The 16,274-nt window shown below is 42.0% G+C and overlaps 1 protein-coding gene across 1 annotated transcript in view; it reads left to right on the top strand.

Annotated features, from left to right (window-relative positions):
- LAMB4 (laminin subunit beta 4) overlaps nt 1–16,274 on the top strand; it is a 125,625-nt gene that overhangs the window by 77,172 nt on the left and 32,179 nt on the right. Inside the window, exons 18-24 of the mRNA XM_033088035.1 lie at nt 2,903–3,088; nt 4,405–4,520; nt 5,105–5,225; nt 12,189–12,366; nt 13,495–13,638; nt 14,945–15,176; nt 15,621–15,778. Coding sequence (XP_032943926.1) covers nt 2,903–3,088; nt 4,405–4,520; nt 5,105–5,225; nt 12,189–12,366; nt 13,495–13,638; nt 14,945–15,176; nt 15,621–15,778 — 1,135 coding nt within the window. The remainder of the gene's footprint in view (nt 1–2,902; nt 3,089–4,404; nt 4,521–5,104; nt 5,226–12,188; nt 12,367–13,494; nt 13,639–14,944; nt 15,177–15,620; nt 15,779–16,274) is intronic.

Here is a 16,274-nt window from a genome sequence, read left to right as displayed (position 1 = left end):
GGCTCCTGCGAATCCTGTGTTCTATTACTCATCAACACAGAAGACCCTGTGAGTCAGGCCCCTTGTCTCCTAGTCCAGCCTGCTGTCCATTGTAATCATACATACCCATCTTGCTTCTGAGAGTTAAGTGCTACCCAGCCTTTGATAGCCTGGGGTCCCGTCTTCCGCGTTGATACAAAGGAGCTCGGTTTTGTAATGGTTTTTCCCACCAGCCTGTAGCAGATACCCAATATTCAGCTTCTCGGTGATGTTGCTGCCCCTTCACCAGTCGATTCCTTGCTGTCTTGATAAATGCAGTACCCTCCAGATCTCCAAAAAAAAAAATAGTCAATTGGTGGTTTTTCCGGTCTTGTATCTTAGAGCCATTCTAGCATGCCTGCTTCTTTGAGTCTCGTATTCCTTTCTCCACAGCACACTATAGCAGTTCTGGAAGCCCTGCTTCTTTACCCTGGGCCACAACTTTTGCCAAGCTTCCAAGAGCTATTCCAGCAACACATTCGATCCGTCTCCCAGGGCTCCGGGCCCTTGCCAGGCTGTTAAATCCTATACCACTGGTGACCCCCAAATCAATGAACTCTCCTTACCCAGTTTCATATTCTGCCCCGTTGGTCTAACTCCCTCAGGGTCCATACCCAGCCATTCGCTCCCACTTGCTACCAGTTCAGGTTAACTGGGTCCCTCTCAGAGACCTTGCACTTTCCCAGTCAGGTCTTGCTGAAATTTGACCCTAATGGTCAGGCAAGAGGTCAGAAGGAGTAGTGCAGGCAGGGCCTGGGGAAGGAGACAGTTTGTTTTAAGACGCTTGCGTCATCTGAGGTTTTCGCGTTGTCATCAAATGTGTCAGGGGTGGAGAGAGGCAGGGTCTGCACTCCCAGTGGGAGTGAGTGCGTTGTGTGTACAGTCCAAGAGTGCTCAGGAGCCTCGGGGGTGCAGGTGTTCATGTGCATCAGCCATGTCACAAGATCCCACTGCCTCCCTGTGCAGGGCCTGACTTTGGCACAGGCGACTTCCCCAGGCTGATTATTCAGCCTTCTCTGAAGCCCCGCTGCTCGTACAGTTAAGTCTATGCCTGACCTTCAGTTCTTCCTGCCTTATAATTCAAGGAGATGAGAATCTATTTAAATGCCACCAAGAAGCCCTGTGATTCTCAGTCTTTGCTCTAACTCGGTGAGTGATTGCCCTGAGCCTGTCCTTTTCTCTCCACAGTCTTATAATTACTATTTCCCCATATCTCTCAATGCCAGCATATTACTCATGTCAATTCCCCCTTTATCCTGCCCCACTTCTCCACAGATGACAGTTTTAGCAGGGGCTCCGCTCCTGCTCCCCAGGGACCATCAGGACATGTGACTCACTGGGGTTCTGGTCGCCAACCGAACAGTCCAGCAGCCATCTCTGGACTACCTCTTTGAATCTACTTTTAGGTAAACTGTGTGGTACCAACTGTCTCAGGTCAGGTGCCATGGACACAGAGGCTAAGACTGGATTCCAGTGCATGTGATTTATTAAGTCAGTGTTCTTCGGGAAAACTCTTTAAAGGAGTGAAGAAAACAAGACAGAGAAAAGGAAAGAGTAAGATGTGGTCTCCGGTAAAACAAACCTTGGGTTGATCCACACGGTCAGAAGCATAAACTGCAGATGAAGCTGTCCTTCCCCTTGAGACAACAGGGCCAGCCTTTGTCTTGAGCTCCCTTTGGAGGTGAAAGTGGGGGATGGAGGGTGTAGAAGGTCAATTCTCCAGAGAAGGGGGGCACCTGTGAGCTGTTAGAAGCCACAGACACCCCAGCTGGGAGATGGGTGTACCAGTCAGTAAAGGGGACCCCAGAGGGGCACCAATAGTGTCTGCTGTGAGAGTGTTTTTTGTTATGTTTGAAAAACATTGCATATAGATGAGTTCACATATACTGCTGTCTGTTGAAACCTAATCTGGTGGTATAATTTCTTATTTACATTTCTGTCTCCAGTGCAAGATTCTAAGCTCCTCTGTGGCAGGGACTCTGTCCTATTCATCTCGGCATTCTTAACTCAGAGGCTGGCACTGAATTGTTACCAAATAAACATTTATCAAATGAAGAGAAGTTTGGGTAGATCACAGAGCGACCTGAGCTGCAAGCTAAGTGATTTGGGTGTGATTCTGTTGGCAGTTAGAAAGAGTCTGAAATGTTTGTTGGCAGCGGTGTGTAATACGTCCTGGACTAGGGAGAGAATGGAGAGAACAGCCAAGAGACTGTTGCAGCGATACAGGCAAAAGTAACAAGAGACAGAATTTCAGTGGAGGCTGTGAGTGTGGCGAGGCAGATGCAAAAGCCATTAAGGAAAAATTATCTGCAAGGTCCAGATGGCCCCAGGCTGACATCCAGTACCGGGCCTGTCAGGGATGCTAATCAATCAATGGCATTAGGAGTTTTGTGCTTATCTGCCCCAAGAAGATAGAAGACCGCTTCTCATGTTTGCATGGGAGAAATACCTAAGCAATAAATCCATGTGGGTTTTCTCATTGTCATCATGCACATTTAGGCAAAATCTGTGAAGTAGGCGTGGGAGTCTTTTCTTCCCCTCCACTTTTTGGCCAGAATCCTAGTCATATCTGAGAAAACCCAAGGTCATCAATGTGGAATTTGCTCAGTTCATTAGCACATGGGATACTTAAAATTCAGATGGTTTCCAGTGACATTGCGTTCAAATCAGTCATTCCATATAGTGACATATGTTCCAAAGCTGCAGACTGAGCGCATTATTCTCAGCTGTATTCTGGACTGTATCCTGGGTGGAATAATTTATCCGTGACTCACATGGATCATATATACATCAGGGAAAGCGTGGGCGTGTTTTTATCTTTTTCTCTAAACTGTTCCAGGCCTTGACTGCAGGCAAAGCTATGTACATTTCTTTCTGATTTCAGGGCTCAGTGACTTTTGGCCAGGTGCCTGCTGTTCACGTTGTTTTCCGAGAGCCGGTTCCTGGGACGCCTGTCACGTGGACTGGACCTGGATTTGCCAGGGTTCTCCCAGGGGCTGGCTTAAGATTTACTGTCAGCAACGTTCCCTTTCCCATGGACTTCACTGTGGCCATTCGCTATGAAACGCAGGTATGCTGTAAGTCCAATGTCTTCGGAGGTGAAAAGCTGAACTGCATCCTCGAACTAAGTGTTTCCATTTCAGTCTTACTCTAGTAAGATATGATAGGTTTATCATAAAATGATTTGCAAAAAGTAGAACATCTGGAGAGCATTACACACCAAAGTGTTTCCTAAAGATCTTAAAGAAACTCGGTGAGCCATGTGCACACATGTCTTATTCCAGGGAGAGAAGCTAACGCTGGAGTCAAATATTTTAGGCCCTATATCTAAGGAAGTGGTGATGGAATGTTTGCATAAGAATGATAAATAACTAAAATAACACAAATCTTGCTCTCCTGGGAGCAAGATTAATAAATAAACTAACATGTGCAGAGATTCAAACTTAAAAGATGCAGAAGAGGCATTTATTTGCATTTGGATTTTTCCGCTGAAACAAGAGAAAAACTACAGGCTGCCTCTCTGGCCTCCCACTGCCTTACTACCCCTCCCCCGCCTTTTGAGAAATATCTAAGACAGAATAGAAAATTAGAAAAACACTTGATCTAGAGCAGTAGTTCCTAATCTTTTCTTAGTATAACCTTTTCTTTGATAATCTGAAACCTCACAGACCATCTCCCGCGAAAGATATCCTACATGGCTGAGGGTGGAGGGGGGGGTCTCAGAGCCCCATGGTCCTTCCAGGGGTCACATTCTGGAACTGCTCACTGTGTGTTATATGAGCAGAGATATGACATAATTCTCTATTTCTCACTAAGGGACTTCATGAACTTTGTCATACTCACCAGGTCAAAGTTCATGCAGTCATATATATACATATATATATATATATATATATATATATACTTTTCAAAAGAGAGGACACATCTCTAAGAGCTATAAAAAGCTTTTCCAAGTTGTAAGGCTATATTTAGATGCATAAATATCTCTAGTAATCTAGTATAATAATTATTAAATAATATTAAATCATGTAATTTATATGTTTGTATAATAATATATACGTGATCAGAATATATATATTTTCGTGAAGGATTCCAAATTTTTATATTTGTTCTGTGATCCAGGGACACGATAAATTAATCGACTCTTTGGGAGACAGGTTAAAGATCAGACTTGTCAGGAGTGCCGGGTTTTTCCAGGCCTGTGAGCTGTAGCTATGGCCGGAGAGCTGGGCTTGGGAGTGAACGTCTAAGACTTCTTTTAACTCCAGAATTGTATTTTCCAAGTGGGTTGGGCTGCCAGTTCGATTCCATGCATTATGCATTAGGTTATGCACCACAGGCTCCTGCGTCCTCACAGTGACTTGCTTTCATGTCATGCCTGTCTAGTCCACAGCTGACTGGACTGTCCAGATCGTGGTTAAAGCCCCTGGAGGGAGAGAGCACTGTACACACCAGACCCTACCGCTAAAGCCTCAGTCTTTTGCCTTACCAGTGGCTTCCAGGTAAGCTTGGGACCTGTACTCAAACATTGAAGGTTTCTTAGAATTGTGTTTATCTATCCGTAATTTGTATCCAGGAACTAATTGGGAGAAGAGGTGTATTAAAGAAGACTAAAGAATGCTCCTTTCCCCCGATGGCCTTGATGTGAGAAAGTGAAATGCTATAGGAGTAAAATATTCAGCTTGAGTTATCTCAGCTGAGAGTTTATGAGGTAAAATGCTCCTGATTTTGAGGCCACTAATTTTGCCTTATCAGAGATTTAGGGCAAAATACAACAGAAAGCCTGTTGGTGGCAGCATGGTAGACAGGATGAAGGACCTTTGTCCTTCAGAGCAGTCATGACAGCCCAGGGCCAACAGTTCCTAGGGCTTCGCTATTTGGCACAACCTCTGAAGAGCCGTGGAGAACCTGAATGTGAATTTACTGTCCACCCAACCCGTCTGAGCTGGTCGAGACCCACACCTGGCCTCCGCCCCACAGTGGAACCCGCATTGCACAAAGTGAAACACCACCAAATACTGTGGCTGCTTAGAGTATGTAATTGTACTTTTGTAACTGAATTTTTGCTTTATTTCTCTTACTACAGGATTGTGCTTCTTCCTACACCCATCTGTTTAGAACCAGATACACAATATTCCATAGATGTCTACTTTTCCCAGCCTTTGCAAGGCAGGTCCCATGCTCATTCATACATCCTTGTTGATTCCGTAAGTATCACAGAGCTTTATGGGCTTCCTTCTGAGCCGCGCTCCATTATAGTTCTAATTTTTGATTCTCTGGTGAAATATTTCTTCAGAAATATGATTGTATCTGTTTCCTTCAAAAAATCACCTATTCTCTGTAAGTCACCTAATAACAGTCACAAATCTTACTAAACAGTATGTACCAGTAAGCGTCTGAAGTGTTTTACATATTCTATTGTGTAGTCTTACACAGTCAACAACTCTGTAAGGTAGGTGCTGTTGTTACCCTCATTTCAAGGCAATAGAACCGGGGTACAGGGTCACAGAGCCACCGAGTAAGGAGTCAGGAGTCGGAGCCAGACCATCTGATTCCCGAGTCCCTCCTCTGCGCCACGCCAGGGTCCTGGCGTTACAGACTTGGACTTTAATTATTGTCATCTTGCAAGTTCCTGTTTTATACAGGCTATGCTTGTATATCCTTGTAATCAAAGTGCTCTGACAGTATATATGTGGATTTTATTCACTTCACATTACATCATAAGCATTTTCTTATAGTGCTTATGTAGTCTTCTCATCATTTTTAGGAACCACGTGTAATATTCCCTTGAGTGATTTCTTTCAGCATCTTTCTCCCACAGTGTTGAGCCACAGTCATTCCTTCCAAATTTCTCACTCTGTGAACAATCTTAGGCCCAGGCTTCTCATGGAACAGAGTTTGGGCATCGAGTAAATTTACATAATTTACTCATCTATTTCCCTACTCATGATCATTTAAGTTGCTTCTATTTTTTACTACTATGTATAGCTGGTACATATTTTTTAAATATTTTAAAATATAGTCCTACTTTACCCAAAGTTTTATGGCTCTTGAAATAACTTATCAAGTTAATTTCTGGAAGGTATTCTCCAATTAATTTTCAGGATGATCGGTAATATATGAAAGTACCAGTTTCATCTCACTTTCAGCAAAATTATGTAGAATTGTTTAGGATTTTTTAAAAGTAATTTTGTGTATAAAAATCAAATTGCTTTGTTAAAACTGTATTTTTAAATATTTCTGAGAATCTTCTATCATGATTAAATTGGCAATCTACAGGCTGCAAATGTTCCTGGGACACAGCCATGCCTTTTTGTTTACATGTTATCTATGGCTGCTCTCAAGCTACAAAGGCAGAGCTGAGTAGTTGTAACAGAGACCTTAACGCCGCAAAGCCAAAAATATTTGCTATCTGGACTTTGACAGGAAGTTTGTTGACCCTTGATTTAAATTAGCTGTATATCCATAGCTTGTGAATTTTGTCTTCAAAGTTCAGTTTTTAACCATTGAACATTTTAAATTTATACCCTGGAACTTTGTTATTTCATCATCTACTATAGAATTCAACGTGAGGCAGGTGTATATGGGATTTTAACAACAAAGAAAGCCATTGTTTTAAGATTATTTTACCAAAGGTAGAGTTGCAAGATTTAGCAAAAAGGAAAAGAAAGAAAGAATAAAAGAAGGAAGGAAAGAAAGAAACAGGACACCCAGTTAAATTTGAATATCATGTAAATATGTCCCAAATGTTACCCTCAAATGAGACATACTTATACTAAAAATTTATTTATTGTTTCTCTGAAATTCAATTAGAACTGGGTGATTTGTATTTTCCCTGGCAACCTTAACCAAAGGTAAGCTAACGCCTGTACCCAGAGGACGATGTAATATTGTGGTGAGCTTCTACCATATCAGGATAGAAACAAAGTAGAAAATAAAAACAAACTCTTGAATGGGAAATTTAAACTATTGTGATTCCCATATCCATACAATTCATATTTTCTGCTGAGGAGCTTTAAATAGAACTATGCCCATGCACCAACATACAAATTACAAAGAAAGAAAATCATATCCAACAGATTTAATTCAGGAGAAAAAGCTAAAACTTGGGGACCAATGCAGAGTAAAGAAAGGAAGAAAATAAGGAAGTCCTAAGTCATGAGGGGATGTTATTATAATTAATAATAATAGTTATAAAACTCAAATTTATAAGAGCCAAGTTGTTCCTCAGTTAAAATCCATATCCTAAGTATTTCTAAACTTTGTAAACTCCAAAGATTATCACTTGATGCTGTATTAAATGCATCCATCCAACTTATCCATTTGTCACCCACTCTCTGAGCGATGTGTGACACGGAGCCTTTCTGTTGTGATCACCAAATATGGTGAATGCTGCTGCCGAGTGCCATCCAACAGAAAGGCAGGGACCTTCAACACCGGAGGTGGCTCATCAAACCTTAGAAACAATGTGTGACAAGTTTCAACTTGTTTGGTACAGTCAGTCGAGTGTGAGCTATGGTTGAGAGAAAGTGTGTTTTAAAGTGTGCCGTAAATCATCCTCCATCATGACAACACTCCATGTCACACATCGCTTCTGATATGGCAATTTCTGTCAAATAAAAACATTGCAGTGTGTCCTCATCCACCTTATTCACCAGATCTGGCACCATGCAACTTCTGGTTCTTCCCCAAAGTCAAAATGATTCAGGACATTGAGGCAGCCATGAAAGCGCAACTAAAGACACTCACGAAAGAGGACTTCCAGAACCGCTTCAGAAAGTGACAAGAACAATGGGATAAGAGTGTTCAAAGCAAAGGGGAGTATTTTGAGGGGGATTAATGGCAATGTGTCTTTTACTGTAAGACATTTTTTTTTAATTTAAACATTCACCATATTGTTTGATCAAACATTCACCATATTGTTTGATCAAACATTCACCATATTGTTTGATCACACCTCATATATGTATGTGTGTGTGCGTGTGTGTGTGTGTGTGTGTGTGTGTGTATTTTCACATATATATGAAAATCCTGAAGCCTGAAAAGAAGTCAAGAGAGGAAGCTGATCTTGGCAAACTGTCAGAAACCTCAGTAGAGCCCTCCAGCCTGATTTTAGATCAGATTTCCTACAAGCAGAAGCTGAGACAGGGATTCAGGTGCACCTAATTTATTGAGGGCCTGCGCAGAGGAGAAGAGGAGAGAGGACAGGGAAGGCCCCAAGCATGGATGTGGTCTCCACTGAAGAGCGGCTTCAGCTCGACCCCACAGGGAGCTCTGCAACATGAATTACAGCACATTACGGATTGATTCTTCCTGGATGCAAAGTGGTGGGCCTGTGTGCCCAAGATGTTGGCTATAGGCTCACCACCCCCTTCCCGGCCCGTAGTGAGTACATGAACTCCCGGACAAGGTGGCTGAGTCCAGTTTCTTGGAGAAGGGGACAGCTGTGAGCCTTTGGCAGCCGATACCACAGCAGCTGGCAGACAGGAAGATCCAGGCAGGGCACCTATCATGCTCCCTATAGTCCCTGACCCAGGGTATTTAGAGGAGAAAGTCATTGCACATTTTGTGACTATAGATTAGTGCAGTTATTTCCACACCATCAGTTTTGCTGCTCTGGGAAGATTCTCAACTGCTTGGGATTTGGGTCTTTCAAAGTTCATTCTTCTCTGCAGCCAGCTTAACATTTGCATCTAAAGCTAGAATGCATTACTAAGAAGACCAGATGAAAGCTTTGTTCAACTCTGAATGCTCCTTCTGCACAAATACCTTTTGTTTGGCAAGCATAGTGAGAAAGTTTTTTGTTTTTTTTTTCAGTCGTCCTGATTATATGATATGTGCTTCCATAAAAGTGTGTTTAGAGTCAAAGGTATATAAGGTATTCTAGAATATAAAACTGCCATTCTTTTTTTTATACCATGGAATGGACTACACTTGGAAAACATAAAGTGCTTAGAAGTTTCTAGAAGTGAGTCATGGCATTACAACATTCTATAGCTGGCAGGGAGTGTTAGCATCTAGTCCATCTGCTTGTGCCAAAAGTGACCAACTCTAAACCAGCTCAGACCAATAACCGAATAATTAACCCCTGGTTAGCAGCCCTCATCCCCAACCCCAGCCCAACTGGCTTCCTTCTGCATCTCTTCCCACCTGGTTTGTGTTTGGAGAAAGCAGAGAAATTTAAGTATCAAATTAAAGATATAATACTAGAAATGTATATGTACTTCCTTCTTGAACAAATGTTTATGAAACACTTACTATAAGTTAGACACTGCTAAGCACAGTTATAAACCAGACAGGCACCTTCCCTGCCATGCAGGAGCTTGCTCTCTGAAGGGGAGATGCAGACAATTATACAGGAAATGACAATATGGTTGAGAGGTACTGGGAGCTATGATAGGGCACTGACCTGCAAAGCTCAGTGTGGCTCAAGCAGTGGTTCTCAATGTCATCTGACCCAACCTCCTATTTTTATTACAAATATTTTGTAACCCTTTACTATACTCAAATGAAATTCATAGGCATTATAGCCTACCTGCACACATCTTTCAAATAATATCAAAGTAGTGTGTAAAGGCAAAGGAGAGATAAAAGGAAAGTAATTTTTAAAGAAATAATATGTTCGATGATAGGTCCATGCACAGGCATGAACGCACCATAAGACCCAGTGAAGTAAACGATGTTTATACCTGTAGAAACAAGACAGATATGAAAGCAGGTGGGTCATAAACATGTTTAACATAGAGAAAGACTTTCAACTGATCACTATAAACAGGGATTTCTCCTTCATGGATTTTCAGGGGAATGTTCCAAACCTGCAGAAGACATGGGATGATTTTCCTTTTTGTGAGAACGCCTAGCATTTTTTGATCCCCACCCACTAAATGCCAGTAACATACCTCACCCAATTGTGGTGACAATCAAAACCACCCCTTGGAATTTCCTAAACGTCCCTAGGGAGTGGTGCCTCCCATATTGAGAACCACTGGGCTGAGAGGAATGAATGAATGAATGAATGAATGAAGATGAAGCTTAGATTTTATCCTGAGGCAATGGGAATCCAGTGAAAGGTTTTAAGGAGGGGGTTACCTGAACAAATGGCCTTTTAAAGAATCACTATGACTATAAGGTAGAATATTGATGGGGAAAGGAGAACAAGAGTAGAAGATGAGACATCTATTGGGCTGCCACTGTAGTGACCTAGGTGGCCCAAATTAGGGAAGTGACAGGGGAAAGAAGAGCGCTAAATGCATCCTGGACACATTTAAGAGATCAGATTGATGAGGCTTGTGATGGACTTGATGTGTGGGTCATGTGGGGTGGGTAGGGAGCATTGATGATGAAGAGACAGGAGTTAGAGACGACCTTCTTCAGTTTTGTACCCTGAGCATCCTGGAAGGTGGTGGCATTATTTCCCGACAATAGGCACAGAAGGGAAAGCCGATCTCAAGTGTCTGCAGTGCCTGTGCGACAACCAATAGGCTTGTCTGTGCATATCTCTACAGATCTCTGCAGATCTGGAGCCCACGATTGAGATGTGGGCAGGAGATGTAACGTCCGATGTCAGCAATCTATGGATGGTAACCGAAGTCACAGCATTGTCAAGGTCACCTGGGAACTGGGCATGGAGTCATAAGGGGGCCAATGAGAGAACCCTGAGGAACCCAACATTTAGGGATGTATGGATGGAGAGTTACTGCATTGGCATGAAAAGTGAATTGGAGAGGAGGCAGTGGGGATGGCAAAGCAAATTTTTCAAGAGATGTGGCTGTCAGGGAGTCAAATGGGGCCATGATAGGAGAAAAATGAGATCAAGAAGGTGATTTTCCAGATGGGAGGGACAAGCACATTTAAATGGCAGCTGAGAGGTAGAGATTGAAGAAAGAAAGCACAATCCCCAGAACAGTGTCCTGAGGGTTGAGGGAATGGCAGTGGGATCCCTCTTCTTCGTAAGCCCTGAGTCAGACAGATGGTGGCAGTCCCTGCAAGACGGGAGTTTGGGGGGCAGGAGAAGGAGGCTCCAGTCCCTCGCAGGGGTCTATTTTCTCTATGAAATAAGAGGAGCACAATGGCACATGCTGAGAGTACAAGGAGCGTGAGGTTAGAGGTTTGGGGAGTACAGACACTTTGAAATGGTCATCTGGGGTTGAGATTCCACCCGCTGGCGTGTCAAAGGACAAATAGAGAAGGACTGGAGAGGGTCAAAGTAAAGGACCATGGAAACTAGTTTCAGTACAAAAGCAAAAAGACCAGGGGAGATTTACCTGTGCCACCAGGTTCGCTCTCCTAACATGACCTGCTGAATTAAAACTTATTTTCAATGTTGTTTTTTTCCACCAGTTGTGCAAAATGACCAACTTGGTGTCATCAATCTGCTGTACGAACACATTCTCTACTATGTCATCCAAGCCATGAATAAAATTTTTAAATAGTATTAGGTTATAACTTAGATAAAATATCAGAAAATACAAATGTATGCCTTTTCTTCACATAGATGTTAAGCTATAGATAATTCCTCTTTGAGAATCAACTTATAATGATGCATTTGTTCCCACAATAGCTGTATGATCTAAGCCAGCAACTCCCAAAATGCATCTGTGAAATATTGATTTTATGGGATGTTAGGATTATTTGAATATAAGACTAGGTTAAATAAGTCTGGAAACACTAAACTTAAAAAGCATCTTTCTTGCAGGACTTCTCAGAGTCTCTGAGATATTAATCTATTCAGTGTATCTCCAAGAGGCAACATAGCTAACGCAGAACACCACTGTTCACATGTAATTGAAAAAGACAAAACTTTTAAAGAAGTTTGTCAAATTAGAGTTCCACAGTAATACTATCAAATAATACCCTAAGCCATCATTTCTTAATTTATTACAGGTAGCCTAAAATCTTTCAAACCTAAGACAAATTTATTAGTAGGTTAAAATATAATGACAGTACAAAGATAAAGCCTTCTGTATTTTCTTTGCTATAGGTCAGTAAATGGAAATAATTAATGACTTTGTAAATAAGTTGAAAATATTAAAATCTTCAGTCATAAGCAATTTAAAGAATTGAATTGAATCTCTTTTTCGACCATTGTCCTCATAGATCTGATATTTTATAAGTAGAATCTTGAACAGGAGAGAGTTGTGAACATAAGCCTTCTTTTCTTATTTTAAAAGCTTGGTCTCATTCCCCAAATCAATTCATTGGAGGATTTCTTCAGTAAGCAGAATTTACACGAGTATCAGCTGCACAACTGTGTTGACGTTGCCTCCGAAACAGGGCCTCGGGTGCTCCCTGGTGTGTGTGAAAGCCTCCTCGTCAGCGTATCTGCCAGGCTCCACAATGGGGCAGTGGGTGAGTACCTGTTCTGTGGGCTTTGCTGCAGCACTGCTATCGGTACAAATGCTTTTCTGGAATGGGAGCGAATCGATTCCATTTGTTTTAGCATCTACTCCAGTCAACCAATGTAAGTGCCACTTGCCCGATGATTAGATACCCAGAACAGTCTGTTGTGTAAGAGCCACAATGGGCAGATGAAAGAGGACTCGTGCAGTAGCATTAAGGTGCTAGATTGCTGGAGCAGTGGTCCTAAAATATTTATTGGAATCCTGGAATTTTAGGGCTGAAATGAGCTCTAAACAACTTCTTTCATCCCCAAACCTTCATTTAATAAAGGAGACTGTTACCGTAGGGTCCAAACAAAACATTAGGTAACTCGCCCATTTCACTAAGTTGTAGAGCAGAGTGTCTCACCCTTAGCACTTGAGATTTGGGGCTGGATAATACTTTGTTGTAGGAATGGGGTGGGTCTGTACTGTGCATTATGGGATGTTTAGCAATGTCCCTACCCTCTACCCACCCGATACCAGTAGTACTTTGCCCCCGTTGTGACATCCAAACACATCTGCACACTTTGTCATATGTCCCCTGGGGAACAAAATCTCCCCCACACCCAGTTGAGAACCACTGCTACAGAGTCACAGCTACAACGAGAGCCTGCGCTTCCTCGTTCCAGGCAAGTGCTTTTCCTGTTATACTGCAGGGCTATGGCTTCAGCGTATCCACAGTCTCATGAAAGATATGGAATGAGGAAAACAAAGAATACAGTCCAGCACCACATAGATCTCCAGGAACTGAAGTAATAATAGCAATAATAATAATAACTTTGGAGCAATCAATTATGAAAACAATATAAGACTTTCATTAATTTAAGTAATGTTTATTATTAAATTGTACTTATTAAGTTATATTTATTGAGCACTCACTACATGCCAAACACTGTTCTAAGTACTTCACAGGCAGGATGTCCTTAATCCTTATAATCCCACGAGGTAGATCCTATATTATCCCCATTTAACAGGTAAGGGAGTTAAGGACTGGAGAGGCACCAAATAAAAGAGAGGTGAACTAAAGCTACTAACAGGAGGAGGTGCTTCTTGGTTACTTTCTTCACCTCTAACTTTTGTCTTTCATTCCCTGCAGCCTGCAAGTGTCACCCCCAGGGCTCTGCTGGGACCAGCTGCAGCCGGTTGGGAGGCCAGTGCCAGTGTAAGCCTCAGGTGACCGGACGCAGCTGTGACAGGTGCTCAACAGGAAGCTACGGTTTGGGGCATCGTGGTTGTCAGTGTACGTAACAAAAAACAGACGGGGCAAACACACTTGTTCACAATCTTGGAGTTTCGAAGGCAGGAAAATCGATGTAGGGATTCTAAAAGGGTTGGGCGTTTGACTGTTACTCAGTTATCTACGTAGATAAAATAGACTGACATTTTCTACCATAGTTCATTCATCCATGTACTGGGCACTGACTGTATGCAGAGCTCTAGTAGGAAGCATGAATGATGATAAAAACAAGGCCCACGCTTTTGAAGCAAATAGACGGTGGTCTGGGTGGGATGTGGCAACACCATGAAGGGATTTGGCTGTGCAAAGCCAGCTTTTTGATCTGGCCTGGAAGCCCGGTAGCTGGAGAGGCTAAAACAATGATAAGATTGGGAAGTTGAGAAAGGGGACAACACTGTCACCAGGACATTACTCTTTCTGATTCTGGGGGCAGGAACAGCCTCGGAACTCATGTTATAAGCCATCCATTAATAACGGCTGCGATGCGGCTTCATCCATAGTTGGTGATTCAGTTCTCACGACTGTCATGTTCAGAGTATGTAGTTCTCTGTTATGATGTAAACCATTAGTGAAAACACTGGTCCCCACAGAAACCTGCCTTAGGAAGCAGGAAAACCACGAGGTACGTTAATTCTCCGTTAGGGGAACCTCTTCTTAGTTATGGTTCAGAGATGGCACAGCTTCCTGGTCACTGCCTGCCTCCCAAACAGTCCATCCAACAGCATGGGACCATCACCACTTTTTTTCCCCTTTTCTTTCAAAAACAATTGTGAAATGCTTGAAATACACAAAGGGAGATACACACACGAGCAAACATTTCTTCTATGTAGCACCCTGTCAAACAAACAGGCATCACATTTTTGTATCGGAAAGACTGACTCAAAGGATTCCAACAATTTACCAGAAAGTATGGAGCCTTTACTATGTTGTGTAGGACAAAGAAAAAATCTGACCATCTTGAAAGGGATTCTTATGTTTTTTATGGTCTTAAAGTTTGACTCCCAAGATATATGAAAGTTCAAGTCATTAAAAACATGTTACTTGTTTAGTTCCTCTGTATAAACAACATTTATCAGACCCAGTTGATCACAACTTACTGTTTATTGACTGAATTAATGAATTGTTATTTAGTAAACATTCGCCTGGTACTTGCTACTATATGCCAGGCTCTGTCGTAGGCAATTCTGAAACTCACTCTTCTCATCTTCCTTGGGATGATATGGTCAGTACAGCACAATTAGAGCTGTACCTCTTTCACCAGCACTCCACTGGCCCCCTACCCCAACTTGTTTCTCTTTGTTTTATCTAGCATGCTACTGCCACCCTCAAGGCTCAAAGAGTACTGTATGTGACCAAATAACAGGACAGTGCCCCTGCCAGGAAGCGGTGGCTGGCCACCATTGTGACCGGTGCCTGCAGGGCTACTTTGGATTTCCCAACTGCCGCCCTTGCTTTTGTAATGGGTTCACTGAGCTCTGTGATCCAGAGACAGGATCATGCTTCAATTGTGGGGGGTTTACAACTGGAAGTAACTGTGAAAGGTATGGAATTCATATGCACTTATATTGTTAATTTGTTTTTGTTCTGATCTCACAACACTCTCCAAAGGACCACTTAGTGGAAACTCAACAATATTTAAGTGTGGACTGGTTGCTATCCATGGGGAATACAGCATCATTCCATCGTCCTTCAAAATCTCGTTATAAGCCAGACAGTGTCTGACTGAATCAAATAACAGGCATTTGCCAGGCACCTTGCTTTTTATGTTCCCGAAATAAGACATGTAAATTAAGTACTATTATATTGAATTTAACGACTATACCATGGGATTTTCAATAGCAAAAAAGCCTTGTACAGAGCAAATAAGCATTTTCTAAAATACTGAGTTTTCAGAGACGCACCGTCCTAATGCATAGCAAATTCACACTGGCTACTATGTGAGCTTTTCCTGGTAACATTTTGGTAAAAAGAAATTGCCTTCACAGGTGCATCGATCATTACTATGGACACCCGCCTTCGGGACAGCCCTGCCGCCCTTGCCCGTGTCCAGAGCTGCCCTGGAGCAATCGGCATTTTGCCCATTCTTGTCATCAGAGTCCTTGGAGCTCAGACGTAATCTGTCATTGTCTTCACGGTTATGCAGGTATGCTGTATGGCTCATGACGCTTGTTTTCCTTCCATTCCACACTGCTATCTGAAAAATAATCATATGTTAATAATTTATCTGCCTTGGCCAAATGAGTGGTGCAGAATAAAAATTAATGATAAGAAAACACAATTGGGTAAATTGCTGTTTTACTGAACAAAGAATTTGAATGATTCAAAAGCCAATGACAATTGAAAACCCGTTCCGCTGAGCTCTAATTTTTAAATAATGTTCTGGAAAAATAACTGATCAAATGATTACAAACCAAGTCAATTTATTTAAAATAAAATCATCACGTTAAGATATATGTGTGATTAAGTAAATGTATATATGATATATATTACATATACACAAGCAATTAAAAAGTTTTTTTTAAAAAGAAGTTAACTAGTCAAATGTTTTCTTTGTATAATTCCAAGCAATCAATTTGACTGGTATGTCACAGATAAAACTAATTTTTTCAGATGCCTGGAAGCACTGAATTGGGCATTGA

The sequence above is a fragment of the Rhinolophus ferrumequinum genome, chromosome 20, assembly GCF_004115265.2.
Source record: "Rhinolophus ferrumequinum isolate MPI-CBG mRhiFer1 chromosome 20, mRhiFer1_v1.p, whole genome shotgun sequence".
NCBI classification, from domain to species: domain Eukaryota; kingdom Metazoa; phylum Chordata; class Mammalia; order Chiroptera; family Rhinolophidae; genus Rhinolophus; species Rhinolophus ferrumequinum.
Note: the sequence above shows the minus strand (reverse complement) of the source record. Positions and strands in the feature narration are given on the sequence as shown.